This window comes from Ursus americanus, chromosome 7 (genome assembly GCF_024610735.1).
Source record: "Ursus americanus isolate L20-20 chromosome 7, mUrsAme1.1.p, whole genome shotgun sequence".
NCBI lineage: Eukaryota > Metazoa > Chordata > Mammalia > Carnivora > Ursidae > Ursus > Ursus americanus.
The window spans coordinates 25,440,961-25,465,313 of record NC_142133.1 but is presented as its reverse complement, the minus strand read 5'-3'; the positions used below and the strand labels follow the sequence as shown (position 1 = coordinate 25,465,313).

Sequence of the window (24,353 nt, the reverse complement as noted above, 5' to 3'; positions counted from 1 at the left end):
ATTTCATCTACCGTAGCAATTGGCAAAAATAAAAAAGTGTATGTCTCTTTCCTTGATACTGAATATATTACACAAACAAATGGACATTTAAAATGCAATTTAGATATATTTTATGGTCATCAATGATGTCAAATTAAAACAGGTATTATACACTCAATGCAGAGGTCTGAAGTATTTAAAAAAGCTCAATATGTTAAATGCAGTATATCTCTAGAGAAATTAGGTATTGACTGCATGCCTCAGTGAGTAGAAAAATCTACAGAAATCCATACCACACATTGATCCAAATATTGCTTTTTAACATTACTAAGAATGTAGCAAATTTTAAAATAGTATATTTGACACAGATATAATTCTCTTTAATTATCAGGCAACAAGCCCAAAATATGTCAATGTTTATACATGTTAGTTCTTATGAGGAAGAAAAAATTAGTAATAGAAGAGATAGATAAGCCCAATGTATATTACTCTAATTTTACACTAAATGAAGCATTTCAGCCACTCAGAAAATACCTTTAGGTCATACAAGAGAATTGAGTTTGGAAGAATAACTGCAATTTTTAAAACGCATACAGATCTACATAGATGTATGGCAGCCCCAGCAATGCTCTTTCACCTATCCAGCCGTCTCTATGTATCTCTATTCATATTTTTTGGCTTGTAATAATACAAGCTGCCTTCCTTTTGCATAAAGTTGAACATTTTAGAAAACGCTTAGGTGAAACTGCTGACTGGCACCTTATACAAACTCCTTCATTAGAAAAACCCAACTAATCCACAGAAAAATGAGAGTTGGCTCTGGTTTCTGAGTACCCCCTACAACAAGTAGGAGAGACCAGACAGTCTGATCGGGTTAACAGTCTCTACTAAGCGGCTATTTCGCAGGTCAGTTTTACACACAATCCTGAATATTTCCCTGGGCCTGACATATCTGACATACAGCAAATGCTTTGACAACCAGAGGTTCTATTTCCTAGAGATAACTTGTTGTGCTCTTTATGTTTTCCTTTGCATTATCTTTCTCAGTATTTATTTGATCTCATAGCTGGACTGGTACAGAAAAGATTTTTCTGAGATTAAACTACATAGTGACTGTACTGAAAGTAAACACATGAATATTTATGAATCTGACCTTCTACATTTAACTACAGGATTTATGGCCCTGTTTATTCTGGTTTCTAGATATGACTAAATGATTATTTCATTTCTAATAAATTCCTAAAGTAAAATGTTTTATTTTGGAAAATTAAATGTAAAACGTTAGGAATGAATGGTATTCAAACATTTGAAGATATCAAACCCTTCACTTTATATACCAGACTGAAACTGTATATTAAAATTTCAGCAAATATATATATATGTATGTATATATGTATGTGTGTATATATGCATGCACGTATGTATTATGTGTATACAGTGGACCCTTGAACAACATGGATTTGAACTGCATGGGACCACTTATATGCAGATTTTTTTTTTACAGTACAGTACTATAAATGTATTTTCTCTTCCTTAAGATTTTCTTAGTAACATTTTCTTTCTCTAGCTTACTTTATTGTAAGAATACAGTATGTTATACATATAACATAAAAAAAATATGTGTTGGGCATCTGGGTGGCTCAGTCGGTTAAGCGTCTGCCTTTGGCTCAGGTCATGATCCCAGGGTCCTGGGACTGAGCCCTGCACTGGGCTCCCTGCTCAGTGGGGAGCCTGCTTCTCCCTCTCCCTCTGCCTGCCACTCCCCCTGCTTGTGTTCGCTCTCTGTCAAATGAATAAATAAAATCTTTAAAAAAAATTATGTGTTAATCAACTATATTATCTGGTAAGGCTTCTGGTTATCAGTTGGTTATCAGTGGTTAAGTTTTGGGGGAGTCAAAAGTTATACATGGATTTTTGACTGCATGGGGCATCAGCACCCCTAACCCTCATGTTGTTCAAGGGTTAACTGTATATGTATGTATACCTACATAGATATCTATGTATATCTGTGCAGACATAGATATACCTAGAAGTTTAGTGTAAATTCTATTTTAGATGCATTAAGGGAATCTACTTTTTATAAGAATCCTGTGAAACCTATGATAAAAATCAATTATTCACTCCAGCATATAACTTTCTAGCAAATACCAAAAATATGTAATATAGGCACTTCCCTGAATAGCCCTCCCAGGGAAGTAATATCATCTTTCTACCATCATTCTCAGTTCATTCTTCTCCCCAGAGACCTAGCATGGTGAAATCTACCCAACTCATCAACATGTGTTACTATTTAGGGAGGAAAAAACTTAAATGGATTACAGAACGAAAAATTGTTTAAATCGTTCATGAAGATAGCACAATGAAAACACTGCCCTAAACAATGGAATGATTGTAGAGGACATTCAGAATTACCATCGTCTGAACACTGACCCAACTAACATGTAACAACTCTACTTCCATTCTACAATTACAGTTGTTTCTTAGCACTTTTAATAGCCAAAATCAGACAGCATCAGTATGAGAGCCATCAGTTATAGAAGTAAGTGGTCCAACCATAAGTTAATATCATTAACATAGCTGGACCAATGCTTAAGAATCTTGTGTGATGAATTTCGTTATACCGCTATGAAAAAAATACTTCCAGGTTTGTGCAAATTCTTCCATACTAATAAATCTGGCAAAAATGAGGAACAAAATTCATTTGGAGTGAAAGAACTCTGAATTGAAAAAAAATATATCAGTAAGCATCTGACTCTTACATTTCTTAATTAAAACCATGTCCCATTTATATCTTTAAATGCTCACTGACTCATTAACAATGTAAATGGTGAAAAATTACACAATATTACTAAATTTCTTAGTGATCATTATTTTTCTAACTATCCTATTCTTAAAAAAAATGTAGTGGTTTCTGTTACTCTGATAGGAATATAAAACGTAACTTCCATTTCAGAAAATTTAACCTATGATTCTTTCTGGAAGGAAGGTGTACAACTGACATACTTGTTTTACTTTTTCACTGGCCTACCTTACACTAGTGTGGGTTTTAATTGCTCTGGAAAATGATCAAGACCCCCTACATTACATGGTCAATGGTCCTTTTAATAGAAAAGGCAATAATATACAGTTGTTTGCACCAACTAAAACTCGCCAGAAAGTATCAGTTTAAGGTAATAGTTCAACAGCCATTAACAAGTGCAAATCTCTAATTGCCTTTTAGTGACATGAGGTCCTTTCAAAGCTTTTTTAAACTATTTTTATGGTTTAGCATATTTGAAAATATTTTTATAAAGTTTACAAAGAATATAATTTTGAAAGGCAAACTTTTTCAATAATCACCATTTTTTTTTTACTAGCATAACATTAGAATTGACTTTTTGTCTTGCTGACAGAGCAACTAAGAAAGTACAGTTGCATTGACCATATTGATTGTGAACAAAGCAACCATCAGTGGGACTCTGCACCATATATTTTCAATATTGACCCCCTACTTCCTTTTCCATGGCTTTCTGGGTCGGCTATTGGATTTGGACTGCAGTGTAATAAACAGCTAAGGTTTAATTAATGGTAAATGAATACAAGACATAGGTTATGACTTTAACTAATTAGGGAATTGTTGAATTAAGTCTGCCTTGGAATGCAAGGCAGTACAATCAATATCCAATAAAAGGACTATGTATGTAATTTACCTGCAAATGTGTTTCCAATACCATCAAAGTGAGTTTAAATAAGTAAGATATATGAAAGGCAACTAGGAAAGATTTCCACAAGTTAACACTTTATAGTTTCAGAAAAGATTTCCTTATTGTTGAGAGATGGTATCTTCTAAAACTCTGATAAGGGCCTGGTGAAAAACAGGAATAATTCTTCCCATGTGCACTTTAACCAAATCTGTAATATTATTGACAGCGTACAAATTCACTTGCTGACTTCCAAGTTTAACCTATACAAACTAGTGATTTCCTGCCCCAAATCAGCATCAAGTTTTGCTCACTTGACACCCTGTTGCACACCTTCTCACTTGTCACAATCTCTGACTCCTCCCCCTGGTAGAAGAAATATTCATTGGCATACAGGAATTCACTACTTTTGATAAAAATCTTGTCAATGTTCTTACTCTTCAAACTGACTATGCAAAGGTCATTTCATGGGCCTTATTATTCTTTAATCATTCTTCTGAAATAAAATTAAGAAAAAAGAAAAAAAGAAACCAACCTACTCCCTTGTGGGCATCCACGCTGGTAAACTCTATTGTCCCATTATGGCCTTTTCTAGGATTTTCCTGATACTGTTTGTGGTTCCCATTGGGACAATATCTGTAGCAAAGTCCATAATCTGCAAGATAAACCTGGAAGACATGAACAGAGAAATGAGTAATGCTTTTGTCCTCTGAAAATATAACCTTTATAATTAAGTCTTAAGAAACTGATAGGTTAAGAACAGCCTCAGATCTACATTTTATTAAACCAAATGGTGCCTCAGGATAAAATATATACAACTGGGGGCCGTAACAACTAACTTTCCAGCTTAAATCCTTACTTCATCATGGGCAGATCTTGTTTCTGAGTTGACTTAGATTTTAGTCCTTTTTAATGTACTCCTAAATTCCCTTCCCTCCAGGTGGGCATGTAGACATCATAAACTACAATAGGCTTTTTTTTTTCTGTATTCATACAGCTTATGAGGTCTGCCCTTTCTTATAACCCTTCCCTTAAACATAAACGTGTTTCAAGCAGGGAGGGGAGAGGAGAGCAAACAATCTAAAAATATAAACCTAATGTTATAGGAAACTCCATTAACAGGAAGTATAAAAATAGTGAACAGACTATAAGAGGTAAAGACTCTTAAAAAAAAAAAAAAAAAAAACAAAAAAAACCCCGCCATGTTGCCCGTATTTAAGAATGGAACATCAGTGCAGTACTTTTGGCCTTGCAGACCGATCCATATCATCACTGTTATCTTTGTAAGTCTGTCAGAATTGCAAGCAGGGTCTCCAAACAGAATATAGATTGTTAAAAGTCAGATGGCAATTCAAGTGAATTTTTCTCAGATTACTTTTGGAGAGAGAAAGAGGGGGGGAGAAGTAATTTTACAGACATAGCATGCCCTGAATAGGGAACTGATACGACAGTCATCCTCACGTGTAGCCAGAATAGAGTAGTTCCCAAATACATTTCCATGCTCCCTCCAAAAAGAAAGCAGTTTACAATTTTTAAATGTGTTGTTTCACATGTATTTCTTTAAAACTGGGGGACTGCGGCAACATTTCATGATGCAGCTTCAAGACAAGAGAGCACTGTACTACAACCGGCGCTTTAAAGTAGAACATCTATTCCAAGAAAATTTAGTATTAAATTTTAGTCTAACTTTTTGGTTTTATGATAGCCTAAGAAGGAGATAATTTGACCTTCAAAATATAAACAGCACAGAGTTTTCTTCATGTGATGGAGAATATAGCTTGCTAGGGTGTCTGGAAACATGGTATTTCAGTTTTCTCTCTCGCGCCCACAGACACCATTTCTCAACATGGCCTCAGAAGTAACCGATCCCTCTGCCCTAAATAACTAGACTCCAGGATCAGATGTGTAACTGGTTGCTTGCTTTCACTATTTATGATGCACTTTATTTAGTTTAAGAACTAAATAGACTTCACTTTGCAAAGTAGATATCCTGAAAATGTACATACTGGTAATTCAGCAAAAGGAAACATTTTAAATATGCTAGAGTAATTTACTACTTAAAAAAAAAAGACCTATAGGCAAACCGTAAGAGACTCGTAACTATAGGGAACAAACTGAGGGTAGCTGGAAGGGGGGTAGCTGGGGGGATGGGGTAACTGAGTGATGGGCATTAAGGAGGGCACTTGATGTAATGAGCACTGGGTGTTATATGCAACTGATGAATCACTGAATTCTACCCCTGAAACTCATAATACTCTCTATGTTAACTAAATTGAATTTAAATAAAAAAAATTTTAAAAATTAAAAAAAAGACCTATCAAGTTTTTCATGTAGTCATTAGTCAAAAAAAAAAAAAAAATCAGACCTAAAATTTATGGAGTGCTTAATATGCACCACACAGCACGCCAAGAGCTTTATATTCACTGACCCTCACAGAAACCCTGTAGGTAGGTACCATTATCTCCATTTGACTCAAGTACAAACTGAAGCCTAGTGAGAGTATGTGATTTGTGCAGTAAAATGGAGCCAGAGGCTGACACTGGAGACTTCACTCCGAATCACTGTCAAAGGGAAATTGCACTGGACAAGTTACACAGACAAGGAAGACTTTATTCAAAGCTGGAGAGAGAGACTGCTGCAATTAGGTGAGGAGTTTGAACTCAACTCTGCTGAAACAAAACATGGGCGAGTTTTTAAGTGCAGGGGGTGAGCTAGTGAAATAACTGGAGGAGGTTAAGGGAACGTTGGTCAGTGTGACTAGGTCGTCCATGTTGTTAATTGGTGTGTAGGCTCCAACGACCCTCCCTCAGAGTCAAGGGGATAGGGGCACAATCTTTCTTCATGACTACTTTCAAAGGGATGGATCCCAGGTCCTTGAAAAAGACATTCCTGGGTTGCAAAACTGGCAAGAGGCTGAGAAAAGATTTACATCTCAAACGCACAGAGAAAGAACTTACAATTTCAAGTTTTCTAAGGTAAATGCTCTAAAAAAAAAAAAAAGAAAACGGTTGACAGGGGCCTATAATCCAGAAGAAAACTGTCTAAAGTTCAGTCAAGCTGAAGACAAGAAGCTAGTAATATAGTAAAGAAAACATATGCTAACCATTTGACTCAGAATACAGTAATTCATTTGAATAGTACTTCGGTGGACATGTGGGTATCTCTTTTAGATAATGATTTCATCTCCTTTGGATATATACCCAGAAGTGGATTGTTGGATCAAATGGTAGTTCTATTTTGAATTTCTTGAGGAACCTCCATACTGTTGCTCACAGTGGCTGCAGCAGTTTGCATTCCCATCAACAGTGCACCAGCGTTCCCCTTTCTCCACATCCTCACCAACACTTATCTCGTCTTTTTGATAATAGCCTAACTGCTGTGAGTTGATATCACCTTGTGGTTTTGATTTGAATTTCTCTGATGATTTAGTGATGCTGAATACCTTTTTACATACCTGCTGGCCATTTGGATGTTTTCTTTGGAAAAAAGTCTATACAGGTCCTTTGCCCATCTTTTAATTGAGTTGTTTTGGTTTATTATTGAGTTGTATGAGTTCTTTGCATATTTTGGATATATCCTCATTGGATATGTGGTTTAGAAATGTTTTCTCCCACTCCATAATTGCTTATTCATTTTGTTGATGGTTTCCTTTACTATGCAGAAGCTTTTTAGTTTGATGTAGTCCCACTTGTAGATTTTTGCTTTAGTTGCCTGTGCTTTTGGTGTCAAATCCAAAGATCACTGCCAAGACCAATGTCAAGGAGCTTTTCCCTGTTTTCTTCTAGAAGTTTTATGGTTTCAAATCTTATGTTCAAGCCTTTACTCCACTTGGAGTTAATTTCTGTGTATGGTGTAAGATATGGGCCCAGTTTCATTCTTTTCCATTAGCTGTCCAGTTTTCCCAACACCATTTAAGAGATATCCTTTCTTTACATATATTCTTCGCTCCTTGTCAAAGATTAATTGACCGTATATGCATTAGTTTGTTTCTGGAGTCTCTATTCCGTTGCATTGATCTATGTGTCTCTTCTTATGCTAATATATTGTTTTGATTACTGGAACTTTGTAACCCAGTTTGAGATCAGGAGATGAGAGGCCTCTAACACTCTTCTTCCTTCTTAGGATTGCTATGGCAATTCAGGATCTTCTGTGGTTCCAAACAATTTTTAGAATTGTTTTTCTATTTCTATGAAAAAGGCCACTGGAAATTTGATAGGGACTGAGTATGTTGACTGCTCTGGATAGTATGGACATTTTTTATGATTTTAATTCTTCCAACCCATCAACATGGAATTTCCATTTATCTGTGTCTTCTTCAATTTTTTTCATCAGTGTTTTATGGTTTTCGGTACATAGGACTTTCATGTTCTTGGTTAAATTTATTCCTGAATATTTTATTCTTTTTGATGCTGTTATAAATGGGATTATTTTAATTTCTCTTTCCAATAGCTCATTGTTAGTGTATAGAAATGCAACTGATCTTTGTATACTGATTTCGCATCCTGCAACTTTACTGAATTCCTTTATTAGTTCTAATAATTTTTTGGTGGAGTCTAGGGTTCTCTATATATAATATCATGTCATCCACAGAGACAATTTTACTTCTTCCTTTCCAATGTGGATGACTTTATTTTTCTTGCTAATTGCTCTGGGTAGGACTTCTAGTACTATATTTGTTCAGTACTGTACTTGTTCTGTGGTGTAACATATGATCTATTCTAGAGAATGTTCCATGTGTGCTTGAGAAGAATGTGTATTCTGCTGTGGTTGGATGGAATGACATATATGTCTTAGTCCCATCTGGTCTAACACGTAGTTTAAGCCCAATGTTTCCTCATTGATTTTCATCTGGATGATCTATCCGTTGTTGAAAATGGGGTATTGGAGCTCCCATATTATTGTTTTGTTGTCTGTAGGTGGAGTCTTTAATCTGTTAATATATGCTTTACATATTTGGTACTCCAATATTGGGTGTATAGTCATTGGTCTTAAGAGAGCGTTGTGGGGGAGGATTCAAATAATCATGGAATGCTATTGAACAGAGTGGTAGAACAAACAAATATCTATCCCCACCACCCAACACAACCCTCCCCCCCATTTTTTTAGTTTGTTTTTTACCTACTAGTGCAGCATATGGCTTAAAATATTTATATTCTATGAGAACTGGATAAATTCTCTAAAATCCTCTTAAGTTTTACCACTAGCGTCTATCAATATTATAGGTCTTGATGCATTAATAACGAAATTTAGGAGTGACTACATTTGGTAAGTAGAGATTTTGGTATAAGCAAAGTCAATATTTTGTAATCAAAATGTTGATAAATTAATTTGATACAAATCACATCAAAGTGAGAGTTTCTATGAAGTACCGCAGTAGAAAAACACAGTCTAGAATTCTGTAAGAACAATTCAAAGAAAGAAAGAAAAAAAAGACTGGGAAATATTGTCAAATAAGATAAGGAAAGGAAGAAAGGAAGAAAATTCACTGAGGTTCTACTTATGCGATAATCACTGGACAAAGTACCTTTCACAAATTATGTCATTAAATACAGGCAACCTTCCAGCCAGGTAGCATTGGTCTCGTTTTACATATGAAGAAGTCAAGCTCCCCAGTAATTAAGCAGCTTGTCCAGGTCAGCGCTAGTAAAGGATGGAAGCAAGATTCAATCCCATGCCAATATAACATCAAAATCCATTCTCTCTTTTTTAATATTGTATAGAATTTGGGGTTCTATCCATTTCTGAAATTTTGTTGAAGTCAAAAATAAGTTTAAGCAGAACTTAATCCTAACAATAAGGTTTGCAGTCTAGGTCCTATTTTTGTGTGTCCTTGAGCTAAGAATGATTTTTACATTTTTATAGGATTATAAAAAAAAAGAGAAAAGAAAGAAAAAAAAGAATATGCAGCAGAGACCCATATGTGGCCCACAGAGCTCATAAAAGCCTAAAATATTTACTATCTGGCTCTTTACAGAAAAAGTTTGCCAACCCCTAACCTAAAATAAAACTTGCTTTCTAGTTAACTTTTTAAATATTATCTTTCTTTCTGTGAAATAAAAAATAACTAGTTAATATTTTTTACTTTAAGTATAAATATATATAATATCCCTAGTTTTAGACAAGCCTGCAGTGGGAAACTCAAGAGTACCAAGATCAAGTAGGAAGTGATTATTTGCATTGTAATCATACTAGGCATAGAAAAATGTAAATATCTAGCTCCCTAACGCATTTTAATTTTTTAAAAAGATTTTATTTATCTGAGAGAGAGAGAGAGGGCATGAGCAGGGGTGAGGGGCAGAGGGAGAGAGAAAAGCAGACTCCCCACTGAGCAGGGAGCCTGACAGGCTCGATCCCAGGATCCTGAGATCAGGACCTGAGCCAAAAGCAGATACTTAACCGACTGGGCCACCCAGGTGTCCCTCCCTAATGCATTTTAAATGATTTTTTGTATGTGACTTTTCTGAATTTAGTTATCGTTTCCTTTCTCCATGAGTAAAAGAAAAGCTCTGCCTGCCTCCCTTTACTCTAATTCCATAGACCTTTCTATTACACTGCACTACTTCTCACATTTCCACATGGAACTCATTTTCTTCTCACCTTTCTTAGATATTATATTTCAAATTCATGAGGTGGGTAGGGAAGATGTGCCATTATTCACATTAAACAGATAAAAAATAATGTGTTATACCCAAATAATGCAAGTCACCCAATGCTAAGTCAAGCTTCTACTCAGTTTTATTGTTTTAGTGAGTTTCTCAGGCTCCCCAACTTCCCCACTCCAAAAAAACCCCACCTAATCTGAACTAAGGTTTACATAGACATTTGACTTTAATATTTTGCTACTGAAAAGGTAGTGTGGCAGCCACTGAGGTCCAATTCCATCCAGACAGAACCGACCTTTCACCTATGAAGAGGGCAGTAAGCTGATGACCTCGAGCGACAAGGGCCATGGGGAGCTGCTACGGCATATGAGCCAAGGCCATGCTCTTCCTAGGCTGCACCTGCCAAACAATGATCATGGTGGCGGTACTGTGTGGCCACTGCTCCCCAAGGGGCCCTTTTCTAATGGGTACTCTCTGCTCTGATGCTCCGTGTCAGAACTGTATCAGTCTAAGCTTTCCTGGCACAAATCCTTCCTATCTCCTCTCTAGTCACAGGGGTCATAACAACAACCCACTCTCAAAGCTTTCCTTGTCCAGTCTTGCTTTTTCTCTTTTTCTCTTTCACAGGTAATATACTTGCTTCCCCTATTAAGGCCTTGCACTCCTAATTCCATCTCAGTATTGGCCCTCTGAGAACTGGATTTGGCACAGGTGGTCAGTAAATCATAGCCTTCGTTAAAAGCACTGAACAAATAAAGATGAAAACAAATTAGACTTTGCTGTCCATAAAGAACACAACTTTCCTATACTGAACAGGACTGTCTCAAACGTTCTTCCCCTTTTACCTAACTAGATCTACACCCATATATGCCACATTCTCAAGTTCTGCACTTAGTTAACCCTTTACTTCCCATCGCCTTTGTTTCCTAATGTGGGAAGGTTCTTACACTGCTTTATTTTTCCAAATGGATGGGGAGAACTAATGATTACAGAACACCCTGTGATAAGTCCTCTTTGCAGTGAATTGCATGGGAAGGGCCTTCACCTTCAATCCAGCACCCCTCTATGCATGCCCAAAGTGTTCTTCTCTGCCTCCTACCACAGCCCTGGATTCACAATTCACAATTTCTGGGTTCACCACTCACCCCTGAATCCTATTCTGGTATGTACCTTCCTTTAACCACAAAGCAACTTACTGGGTTTTCATTTATGTCCACATGGACTTACTATTTAAAAATGTATAGAGTTATTTAGTTTTCTTTTTTGGGGAGGAGGGACAAAGGGAGAGGGAGAAAGAGAGAATCTGAAGCAGGTTCCATGCCCAGCACAGAGTCCGATGCGGGGCTTGATCTCACAAACTTGAGATCATGACCTGAGTTGAAATCAAGATTGAACGCTCAACCGACTGAGCCACCCAGGCGGCCCTAGCTTTTCTTTTAAGCCCTGCTCCATATTTATAGGCTGTAAGCTCTGAGGGGCACGTGGCCAGGATAATGTTGTACACATTTTTGTATCTGTGACAGTACCTCCTCTTAAGGCCTTCGGCACAGGCTTAAATAAATTTTTATTGATTTGACTTGGTGGTAATAATTGGAAAAATTGAAGTAAATTCTTTTCAATAGCCACCTGAGTGCCAAGCATGATAAACTATCAAAAATTGCATATTTACAAAAAACAAAGAAAAAGAAAAATGAATGTATATTTGTTGAATGCTTGCCAAGTGAAAACATTACATGCTTTACAGAAGTCAAATCGTTTAACGCTCATGTGGAGATTATTTTAAGATATCTTGAGGATGAGAAAATACGATGAGTAAGGTTAGGTACTCTGTGAAAATCAAACTTATAGCAAGGGGCAAAGTTGAAAGCAAACCTTAATCAGTCTGATCAGAGGCTGAGTTTTCTCCGTATATTTCACATAGAGAAAGGAGAGATGATATACACCCATCTACAGGTCCAAAGATAACATTTCCTTTGAAAAAAGTATAGCAGATTTAAATTCAGTAATATTTTAGAGCAAGGGAGTTTATTTCTAAGTGGGAGGCTCAGAGAAAGAAACATTTGAGTTGGGCCTTGACAAATACCTAAGATTTCCACAAACGAGGACAGAGAAAAAGAAGTAACCGAGGAGGGAAAACCAGAGCACAGGTCGGTGTAGGTTGGGAGTGCAGAGGTTATTGGAAATACAACACAAGCCAGAAAAACTGGTTAGCATCAGTTTATAGAAAGCTTCTAAAAACATGTTAAGAAGCTGGGATACAATTTCTGTATGTAAAGGCAAGTCACCAAAGGTTTTTGGCAAGGAATAGTATTATCAGTACTGGCAGCACCATAATGAGGAAGTAGAAGCAGGGAATCCACTTAGAAGACTGTAACAATAGTCCAGGCAAAGGGCAATGGGAGGGCAGACCAGGGCACTGGTGAACAAAAGAAGGGAGACAAAGAAGAACCATGGTTCTTGGGGAAGAGGACCAATGACAACTCTAAAAATGGTGTGGCTGGCTAGTAAGTGAGTATTCAGTGAATAAAGGAAACAGGTGGAAGAGGTGGTTTGGAAAGAAAATGATTTATTCATTTTTGTACCAAAGCAAACTGGTTGATTAGGGGGCTAACACCCTAACCCAACCAGTTCCTGGTTCTTTCAGTTTATGCAAGATTGAGTGACATGCTCATTGTTGACGGGAAAAGTAAAGGACTTCTTTCCCATCAAGAGTCAAATCTGCTGCCTTCCTGCTCCCCAAGCAACCAAGAATCCTAAGCACCGAGCAGCCAGACCGGTGCAAATGGAAGCATTTCTCAGCACTTGATGTGATGGACAGGAAAACTGTCAGCTGGAGAAGGGGTGCAAGGGGTTACGGAGCTGAGAGAGAAAGAAGCAAGACACAATGTGAACAAATGCCACTGCCCAGTGGGATGTGACCACCCGTTAAATCACATTACTACTTTACCTCTGCTTTGCAGACTGATTATAAATTAGAGATGTATATTCAACCCCTCAAATGGGATTCGCTTTTTATTTTTTTTTATTTTTTTATTTTTTTTTTAAAGATTTTATTTATTTATTCGACAGAGATAGAGACAGCCAGCGAGAGAGAGAACACAAGCAGGGGGAGTGGGAGAGGAAGAAGCAGGCTCATAGCAGAAGAGCCCGATGTGGGGCTCGATCCCATAACGCCGGGATCACGCCCTGAGCCAAAGGCAGACGCTTAACCACTGTGCCACCCAGGCGCCCCGGGATTCGCTTTTTAAGAACTTAAATTTTTGTCATACACTCATATCTTATCATAACTTACACTATTTTATACAATTAAATCCTTTTAATTAACACACCTTGTTGTATCAAGAAATGTGTCTGTAAAGCTCTCATTATCAGAGACTGATGGAAATTATACTCTGGAGAGAGACAGTCACTATTCATGACTTTTTTAAATGGAAATCTAGAAAACACTTTGAAAACTCCAGTGAGAACATAGACATACTCAGTAACTTTGAAGGCTCTTTTAAAAAAAAGCCAGCATTTATCTTATTTGACTAAGGTATAATATTTCCCTATTCTATCAACAAGATACTAGTATGTGAAAATCTTCGTGAGAAATTAAACACTTCCTGACTAATGAAAATCACTATATGCCAAAAAAGGAATAAAGCATGCAATGTGTAAGCAGCATGTTAATGTCCAAAAACATCCCTCATGTCTGTTAAAAACTTATATGTAACCTCACAGATGCTACTACATGTTGATATAAATCTGTGCTTCTTATTCTTTTATTGTATAGCACTGTTTTGTTTTTCAACTCCCCTACCTTGTTTTTGCCAGTAATGTCGCGTTACCGCTACACAGTCTAGACAAAATAATGCAACTTTTAAAAGGTACCAGCTTACTTTTCAAACATGATGCTTCTTAGAATAAGCATGAAGATGTATTTTTCAAAACTACAGTCTGACCTTACCTGAGCCGTAAAAAGTCTGCAGTGTCTGTTTTCTGATGGATGCAACATGCAGTTATTCTTTAAAAAAAAAAAAAAAAATCTGTCTCATGTGTTGGAGGTTTTTTCCCCCCTCTTAGATCTCAAAATTACCTATTCTATTTCACATCTGAAATTTTATCCTGTTTTCTTTATATGTAATATTCATTGAGAGTGAGAGACTTAAAGACACATTCGTGGGGTTAACATACGAAGGAACAGCAGATGAGCTGGGCCTCTCACCGCGATCTTTTCAAGGCATCTACTGCCCCACTGGGGCTCAAGGCTCTGGCTCCTTTAAATGGTGCTGTAGATTCAAGCATCCCAACAAAATACCAAGGTATTTAGCAGTATTCTAAATGATATTCGCATTTTGAATTCATGACCTGTTTTTCTATTCCAACCTGGTCCTTTTAGCAATATGTGAAAGCCTATTTGCTCAAATAGGGCTGTGACTTAATGTGCTTTCCAGACTTTTGGGGGAGATTCCCTCAATAGATCATATGCTAGCAATTGCTTCTTTACTAAAAATGCCTTTCACCCACAAAAGAAAACCTTTCCAATTACAGTCTCTTTCCAATTTGTCCTTCTGACACAAGTTCTCAAGAATTAGATGAAAGAACCTACAACACCCTTTCTTTCTCATTTCCAACATGATATCAAAGCACATAATTTGTGCCTGTCCTTTAGCAAAATAAATAGGCAATGGGAGAGCATAATCTGAATTGCATCCAATTTATGGTCTTCCTTTTTGTCTAAATCAAATCTGAACTTAAGACTTTTCAGCATGTAGGTAAGCATTCTCAGAGCTTGGTATATCTGTAAATAGTAGATACTCACAAAATGTCAGCTGATATAATTTGACTGTCATTGCTATAATTTCATAAACAGGTTCACCACATGGAAGTTATATCTACATAAAACACAGCTAACCAACATTCAAACTAGCTGCCCTGTTCCCCACTGCCTACAAATTCCACTGGTGTCAGAGACGGCAGGTGAGGTTGCCAGCACCAATGCCATTCACACATGCACAGTTTTTCAAAAGCCCCTAGACAGGGGTGCATCTTAACCCATCCAACTTATGCAGCTTAATGAGTTGATTCAGAGTCCAAAAATGCCATTTTCCCATACTAACTAAAAAACAAAGAAACAAACACCCTGTATATAGCCTTGCGTGCATCAGAATGCTCGAATATTCTTTGGTCATCTATGCATTTGGCCTTCAGAAATAGAAATAATATGACCAGTGGGACTCAGTAGGCACTCAATAAGCATGTATTGATTATAGAAAAACACTAATTTTTCAACAGCACTAACTCTCTTGGGAACCATACTCTTGGGGCTAGGTGATTTGCTAAATGGGCCATCCCATATTTATAGTGCAAATACACTCCTAAAATGTGAAATCTTTTCCCATATATAGAAAACAGACCCTGGAAGTTCTGGTCCCTACAACCGGAGGGACATCTATCATTAAACTACACATCTGGGGAGAACTACACTTATTAAATCCAATTCATTACCACCTTCTTAATATCTAACCAGAACATCATTATGTCTTTTTTCATAAATCTAAAGAATTCTTGGAAAGCAAAAAATAGGATAGGGTATTCTTTTGTCATATATATATAAATAATGAAATTATCTTCTAGTTATTACTGAGTATTTACTATGTGCCTCTTATTTGTCTAAGCCTTTCACATGTTTAAATCTCTTGATTCTTCTCCCTGTGAGGGAGGTACTATTATCATTTTCAGATGTGGAAACAGAAGCATAGGCAAGTGAAATAATATAGCAAAGGAAACAGCTAATAAGAGGCAGAGCCAGGGAGGGAGTCTGATTCTTGAGCTCAGACCCTTAACTATTTTTACACTGAATCTATATTGAAAGTTATGCAAATAGTTACCAGCTTCTTCTATTAAACCTTTTGCCTGGGATTAGGAGAAAGTAAACCACCTTTTTCTTAATTTTAATTTTTGTTTTTTTAAAAAGATTTTATTTTTTTGAGAGAGAGAGCACGGAGGGAGAGGGAGAGCAGACTCCCTGCTGAGCAGAGAGCTCGATGCAGGGCTTGATCCCAGGACTCCAAGATCATGACCTGAGCCGAAGGTGGATGCTTAACTGACTGAGCCACCCAGGTGCCCCACCACTTTTTTTTTTTTTTAATATCTTCTGATTCTGAACAAGGACATTTAGCTCCAGAATAAACAAGCAGTCTATTATCATGAAGATCCCACCACACATGGGCAAGAACTAACTGCCTGGAGATCCCATGTGTAAGAACAAATCCTGTTAGAAACACTAGCTGATCTGGCCCGGCCTGGAGTGGCCCTAGGCAAAATAAAAGAGGGTACTTCTCTCTCCCCTCTATTCTCACTTTTCCGCTTCCCATTCCCCCCCCCCCCCATCCTGGTGCTCACATATGGCTAAAACTCACTGGTATTCACGCTCAAGTGTTAGCAACTTATATAAAACAGAACACTCTCCTGAGATTTTTATTAAAATAGTTTGGGGGAAATATATTATCTCAACTTCCACCCGAAGATCTGTCAGGCCCTGTGTTGGTTTTGCAGGGCTGCCGCTCTAACAAGACACCACAGATGAGGTAGCTTCAACAATGACAGAAAGGCATCTGCCCCCAATCTTCAAGGCTGCCTGTCTGCCATCAAGGTGTTCGCAGGGTTGGTCCCTGCTGAGGCCTGCAAGGGATGATCTGTTCTATGCCTCTCTCCTAGCTTCTGGTGATCTCAGGTTCTCCAAGTTTATAGGAACCATTCTTCCTGTCTCTTCACTTATCTTTCCTCTGTTCATGTCTGGTCTGTCTCTATGTCCAAGTAATGCCCATTTATAACCTTAACTGTACTGGATTAGAGCCTTTCCTAATGACCTAATCTGAACTCAGAAAGACCCTACATCCAAATAAGGTCACATTCACAGATACTGGGGGTTGGGAGTTCAACATCCTTCAAGGGGACACAATTTAACCCACAGCAGCCCCTATTTCTCAGTGTCTCTCCATGAATATGCTGGCAGAGCTCTATCCATAAAAAAACACCAATAATGGCTATAATGATCACTTGACACTGGATAGATTTCTCGCAATAGGAATTTAAGAAATGTACAAACGCCTTAGTTGCTATACGTGGCTATACTATATCCAGCTCTACCTGATTGGCTTTATCTGTTACTACTGAACATTGAATGACTAATCAATTCAGTTATGCATTAACCTATTCAATTACTCATTGTTCGCTCATCATTTATTTATTGAGTACTTATTATAAGCCATGCTCTCTGTGCCCGCTGCCCAATACACATCAGTGAATAAAACACAATCCCTGTTTTCCTATATACAAGACTAGAGACTGGCTCTCCTCATGGACATTCAGCTGAGAGAAATCATGCTCACCGGGCTCTGTACCAGTATCTCCTAAGTCAGATTTGTAGCTTACAACCAGTTCTATCCAGGAAGTCAGGGGTTAGGAGAGCTAAAAGGGGTCAAAGAGATCTGATCTAGGTGACTCAATTATAGGAAGGGAAGTGATAGCAGAGAAGTCTCCTGCAATAGATAATTTTTAAAAAAAGGGAAAAAAAGAGCTTAAGTACATGGGCACCTGGGTGGCTCAGTCGGTTAAGCGTCTGCCTTCGGCTCAGGTCATGATCGCGGGGTCCTGGGATCAAGTCCTGCATCAGGCTCCTTCCTCAGTGGGGAGTCTGCTTCTCCCTCTCCCTCTGCACCCCTGCTCATGATCTCTTTTTCTCCCCCCTCTCTCCCAAATAAATAAATAAAATCTTAAAAAAAAAAGAGCTTAAGTACAATTAGAATAAAAAGTGTGTGTATTCCCATTTTCTAATGAATGTTAGGATAATGGAGAAAGAAAGTAGAAGATATAAAACTGTACCTGACACTGAGGAGTAATGTTGATTTTGTTAAGTAATAGCATGGTGATAATACGGTGAGTTGTCCTTGTTTTTTGGAAATGTGTACATATGTATTTAGAGATAAAATGTCATGATTATCTATAACTGTTTTAAAACCTTTCATCCAAAAAATAGATAAAATTTGAAAATGTTAATTTTTAAATCAAAGTGTTGGGTATCGAGAGTTCTCTATTATTCAGTATGTTTCAAATTTTTCAAAATAAAAGGTTAAAAAAAACTGTATCCTCCTAGAGGCACAATTATCTACTTACCAAGTTCTCACTCGTCTCAGAGTCCCAGCACTGGGAAATAAGCTTCACAAAATATTAATCTTAAATATGGAGAACATGGCTTCTAAATCACAATTATTATGCTGTTTTCTTCAATATTTTCCACTCATCACCATCTTCTAATAAGACTCTAGTAGCCTATATTCATATTACTGTCATTTGCATGGTATTTTAAGAATTTTTTCTTTTTATATGGATCTAATCTGATTTAAAATCAGACATCTTAATACACACATGTTAAGAATAAATTTTGATAATAGGAACACCATTCACTATCAGATAACAGAGCTAAAATACATTTGATTACCTAAACAATTTTAAAGTAATTTAATAAATTGAAGTGCAGTAAAACATAGCAGTATTAACACATTATAGAATGTTAGATGGGAATAACATTTGGAGCTTACTTTATTTTTATTTGACAAATCATACTGAAAGAATCCCCAAATAGTAAGTTTATAAAACTGATTTATGAGTAGAGATACATAGAAGGTATTAAATCTTAAAAACATACTCATATGATAAATTATATGGAGACAAAAATTTCGTGGAAGTCTTTTACGAACAATTCTATTAAATAAAGCTCATAAAATGTTTAAAAGTTCAAATAACTAAAATCACAGGAATAAATTTCAAAGTCCCTTTGCTCAGCTAAAAGGGTACATCAGCACCGCACAAGGATGAAAGATGTACATGTTATTGCATGTTATAAGCGACTATAAACACTACCATGTTATTTAATCTACAGTATAACCCTGTCCATGTGACACCAAAATACTTTAAAGTAGCCTTAGCAGCTTGCCATCCAGTAATATAATGGTATCATCAAGCTAAGACATGCAATGCTACTCAAAGATAATGAAACACAGAGGTGTATCACCAGGACTAATTTTATGTATGTTCAACAAAGGAAACGCCACTTCTAAAAATGGTACCATATCATGTGTGGATGCCATGCAAAATTCTTATAAACACACATCCGCACTCCATCTTACAAGTAACCGTAACTGATAAATGGATTATGTTAGAATTCCCTCTAGCAAACACTGAACAAGCAGCTTTAATGAGGCTTCTGACCCTACCCTATGGATGAAAGTGAGCATTTTGCCACCAGATACAGGTCAGGTACTTCAATTCCTGCTCCCAGATCATTAAACTTTTTCTGAAATTTAAACTTTTTAACTTCCTTTGCTATGCAACAATAGGTGGACACTTTGGAAACAGTGTAAGAAACACTACCTTATACAATGAGCATTAAGCATTTGGAAACACATCTTCAGAGAATCACAGAATTTTAGAGCTACAAGAAAACTTTTTTTTAAGATTTTATTTATTTATTTGACAGAGAGAGAGAGCGAGAGAGGGAACACAAACAAGGGGAGTGTGAGAGGGAGAAGCAGCTTCCTGCCGAGCAGGAAGCCCGATGCGGGCCTTGATCCCAGGACCTGGGATCATGACCTGAGCCGAAGGCAGACGCCCAACAGCTGATCCACCCAGGCGCCCCTAGAAGGAATTTTTGAAATCACTCAAAGTCTCACATTTTATAGACTGGAGAGCCAAAGTCCTCACAGGTTAAAACGTTTGTGGAAGGCTGCGATCCTGCTCAGGGTTAGGGCTGAGTCTGGAGCCTCCTGGCTTTCAGTGCAACACAACTCCCAGGAGTCAAGTAAGTGTTTTTCAAAATAATAGGTTTCCTAAGCCATACTGATCCCTCCATTTGTTGACACACAGAACTGTTTTCTCTACCTGTGAGGGCCTTTCTCTTGGACATAGCCGGCAGCTTTGGGGCAGAAACACATGGAGCATGGTGGGGTGAGGCACCTGAACGATCAGGTCAATCTGGGCACTAAGTGAGATGGCAGGTTGCAACAAGACTGGCCTAAACCTCCTGAGTCAATAAAGTATTTCTTAAAGGGTAATTACAAAAGAACACTAACCTAGGTATTCTGAGGAATACACAAGAAGGAAGAGAGGTAAACCTACCTACAAAAGCCTTAAGGAGTCCATTCTAGTTCAGCACATAAGACAACTGAGACTTGAGGGCTTATGTGTTTAAAATACATATTAGAAGCCAAAGAAAATCAAAAAAGAAAATCAGTGTAAACCAGAATCATCCAGAAAGTCTTCATGTAAAAGCAGGGATATAAGCCGGTGTGTGAAAAGACGATGTGCTTCCATGAAAAGACGCTCAACACCACTGGTCATCAGGGAAACGCAAATCCAAACCACAGTGAGACACCACCTCACAGCTGTCAGAAGGGCTAGAATCAAAAGCACGAAAACAACAGGCATTGGCAAGGATATCGAGAAAGGGGACCTTCTTGCACTGTTGGGTGGGAATGCAAGCTGGTGCAGCTACTCTGGAGGACAGTAAGGAGATACTTCAGAAAGATAAAAATAGAACTATCCTATGACCCAGCAATTGCACTTCTAGGTATTTACCCAAAGGATACAAAAACACTAACGCAAAGGGATACATGCTTCCCAATGTTTATAGCAGCTATAAGATGTGGTATAGTTATACAATGGAATATTACTCAGCCATTGAGAAGGATGAAATCTTGCCATTTGCAATGACATGGGTGGAGCTAGAGTGTATTATGCTAACAGAAATAAGTCAGTCAGAGAAAGACAAATACCATGTGATTTTACTCATATGTGGAATTTTTTTTAAAAAGATTTTATTTATTTATGTGACAGAGAGACAGCCAGCGAGAGAGGGAACACAGCAGGGGAGTGGGAGAGGAAGAAGCAGGCTCCCAGCAGAGGAGCCCGATGTGGGACTCGATCCCGGAACACTGGGATTATGCCCTGAGCCGAAGGCAGATGCCTAACGACTGCGCCACCCAGGCGCCCCATACTCATATGTGGAATTTAAGGAAAAAAACGAATGAGCAAAGGGAAAAAGAGGCAAACCAAAAAACAGACTCTTACCTATGGAGACCAAACTGATGGTTACCAGAGGTGAGGTGGGTGGGGGGGAATGGGTGAAATAGGTGATGGCGATTGAGGAGTGCACTTGTTGGGGCCCCTGGGTGGCTCAGTCAGTTAAGTGTCCGACTTGATTTCGGCTCAGGTCATAATCTCAGGGTCGTGCCCAGCACGGAGCCCGCTTAAGATTCTCTCTCTCCCTCTTCCCTTTGCCCAATCTCTCTCAAAAACAAAAAAACAAACAAAAGTACACTTATTGTGATGAGCACCAGGTGATGTATGGAAGTACTGAATCACCATATTGTCCACCTGAAACGAATATTAGTTATGTTAACTAAGTACAATTTTAATAAAAGCTTTTAAAAATGGTGTGCTTTTGATCAACAAAGTGGCCTTTCACAGGTGAGGAACATCTGCACCTCTGAAAACAGAAAGATAAAAAGATGTGCACGAACCTTGATTTTACTTAAACTGCCTCACCTTTCTTCACTAGTGACACTGGGAGATACAGCCAAGTGTGTGGTACTCAGTGGCAAAACCACCACTCGATAGCACTTCTGCTAATGCCCTTATAAGTAATGAAATCAGAAAGGCACATTCGTTTTCCAAATACCATAACAGCACACATAAGCCTAACTTTCCAGTAATCAATTGTGCAATACCATATCATATTTCAAAGTCAGTAAAGTTTCTAAACAGAAGTTAGAAAACTTAAGTAGTCTAAGAGGATGTTACCCACTTATCTATCAGGAAAGCATAAACTTAGAAACACTTCATTTAAAGAATATAGCATAATGCCTAGTACACGATAAACGTTCAAAATTGAGTCGAGATTGATTTACATTGTCTTTTCTGAAGAGGCACCTCCTCCGTAAGTAGATGTTTCTTAATATAATTTTAATTTTTAATTTAAAGGATTTTTTTAACCAAACCAATACACTTGATTTCTTTCCTCTTCTTCTACTGAACACAATATTACCACTGAAGCATTTTCTTTAGTCTTCTGTCTCAAACAATTATTTTTTAAAGAAATCTTATTAAAATGGAGATGTTGTAAAGAAGTACATAAGAAATCATGGATTTTTTTTTTAAATGAGACTTTTCCACAGATGTTTTTATTCTTTCTTTCTTTTTTTTTTTTTTTAAAGATTTTATGTATTCATTTGACAGACAGAGAGAGACAGCCAGCGAGAGAGGGAACACAAGCAGGGGGAGTGGGAGGGGAAGAAGCAGGCTCCCAGAGGACGGGGGCTGGATCCCAGAACGCCCTGAGCCAAAGGCAGACGCTTAACGACTGAGCCACCTAGGTGCCCCTGTTTTTGTTTTTTCAACAAAAAATGATAAAGATGATGAAAGAAAGAAGGTAAATGGTGTACACTTTGAGAGTCTTCAAAATTCCAAATTTGGAGGGTACCAGATGAGTTACCAAGAAACGGCCATAATGCAATGAAGACACAGGGAAAAAGAAGACTAAAATAATCTACAATCTGCTTCAACTCTCAATGAGGTTACCTGTCTGATTGTAGGTAAAACAGTATTCGGATAATTAAAAAACAAAAAACAATAACAACAAAAACACAATAAAATGAAATTGGCCCAGAGCATCAAGTGTGTCTCCAATGGGGTATCCAAATATTTACTTTGACTATCATCCCTGTCAGCACCCTTTCATTCCACCTTAACTAAGACGGCTGTTGTTTCTACCCAAAACCTCTTTGAGTCTATTTCCTATTTTTATCTCAATCCTTACAACTCTACTGCTTTGACAAAGGCTCTATGAATGTCAAAGTTTCTTGCCTTTTTCTCCTGCCAACCATTCAACAATTCTTCCCTCTCTACTCTTGAATCTCTTTTTCCACTTGTTTTTTCTCTTCATTAAACAGCTTATTGCTCTAGTTCCTTTCTCCATAATTTTAATTCAAAACACACATGAAGGGTGAATTAATACTTAAAACTATAATCCAAGAAAACATTCTGGAAATAAAAGGCTCAGTCTACATATCAAAAGGGCCCACCAGATATCCCGGAAAACCAATACAGGATGATGTACTGTAAAAATATCCTGGTAAAACCATTAGACATTATTAATAAAGAAAAAACAAAGGCAGCAAGGCAAAAAGGAAAATAGCATACAGTGGTAAGAGAATTAAACTAGCAGCAGGCTTCTTAAAAGCAACATGCAAAACATGGCAACAACAGATCAGCATTTTCAAGAGATTCAAGGACAAAAAATGTGAACTAAATATTTTACATCCATCCAAGCTATCCCTCAAGGATCAATGCTATTGAAAAAGTTTTACACGTGCAAGGGAATGTCGTACCCACAGGCACTTCTTGAGCAATCTACTAGAAGATTAGTTTCATCCAATCTAAAGATGAGTGGCTAACTTTGGCAAAAGGACAGAAAGGTGAATATTTAATATATTTAATTTTATGTAAGACCAAAACAAGGTTGGTGCTAAATGAAGAATATATGAACGATCTATGTCCTGACAAGGAAAAGTAGTATGACTAAAAACTAAGGTGACAACATTAAGGGAAAGAGGAAAGTAAAATAAGCAATAGTGAACTAGTAGTATGTGGAAGTAAACAACTACCATACAAGACTATCACAGTAGCAGTAAAAGATTCAATACAGACAAAGAGAGCTAAAAGCATCTCTAAAAATCATAGATACTGGGCACCTGGGTGGTTCAGTCCGTTGAGCATCTGCCTTCAGCTCAGGTCATGATCCCAGGGTCCTGGGATCGAATCCCACATCGGGCTCCCTGCTCAGCGGGGAGACTGCTTCTCCCTCTTCCCTGCTCATGATCTCTGTCTCTCTCTCTCAAATAAATAAATAAAATCTTTAAAAATAATCATAGATACCAAGGCAATCACTACAACAAAAATATGAACTTTCATAGATAGTGACCCTCCCCAAAAAGAAACCTTAAAGGATCAAAGATAAAAGAAAATACACATGAAGTGGAGCAAATATAAA

At 37.6% G+C, this 24,353-nt stretch overlaps 1 protein-coding gene across 4 annotated transcripts in view; it reads right to left on the bottom strand.

The window, feature by feature from the left end:
- Positions 1 to 24,353, bottom strand: part of VRK2 (VRK serine/threonine kinase 2) — a 114,385-nt gene that overhangs the window by 31,893 nt on the left and 58,139 nt on the right. For all 4 annotated transcript variants that reach the window (XM_087863417.1, XM_045788022.2, XM_045788020.2 and 1 more), the window contains exon 8: positions 4,195 to 4,327. In XM_087863417.1, coding sequence (XP_087719543.1) covers positions 4,195 to 4,327 — 133 coding nt within the window. The remainder of the gene's footprint in view (positions 1 to 4,194; positions 4,328 to 24,353) is intronic.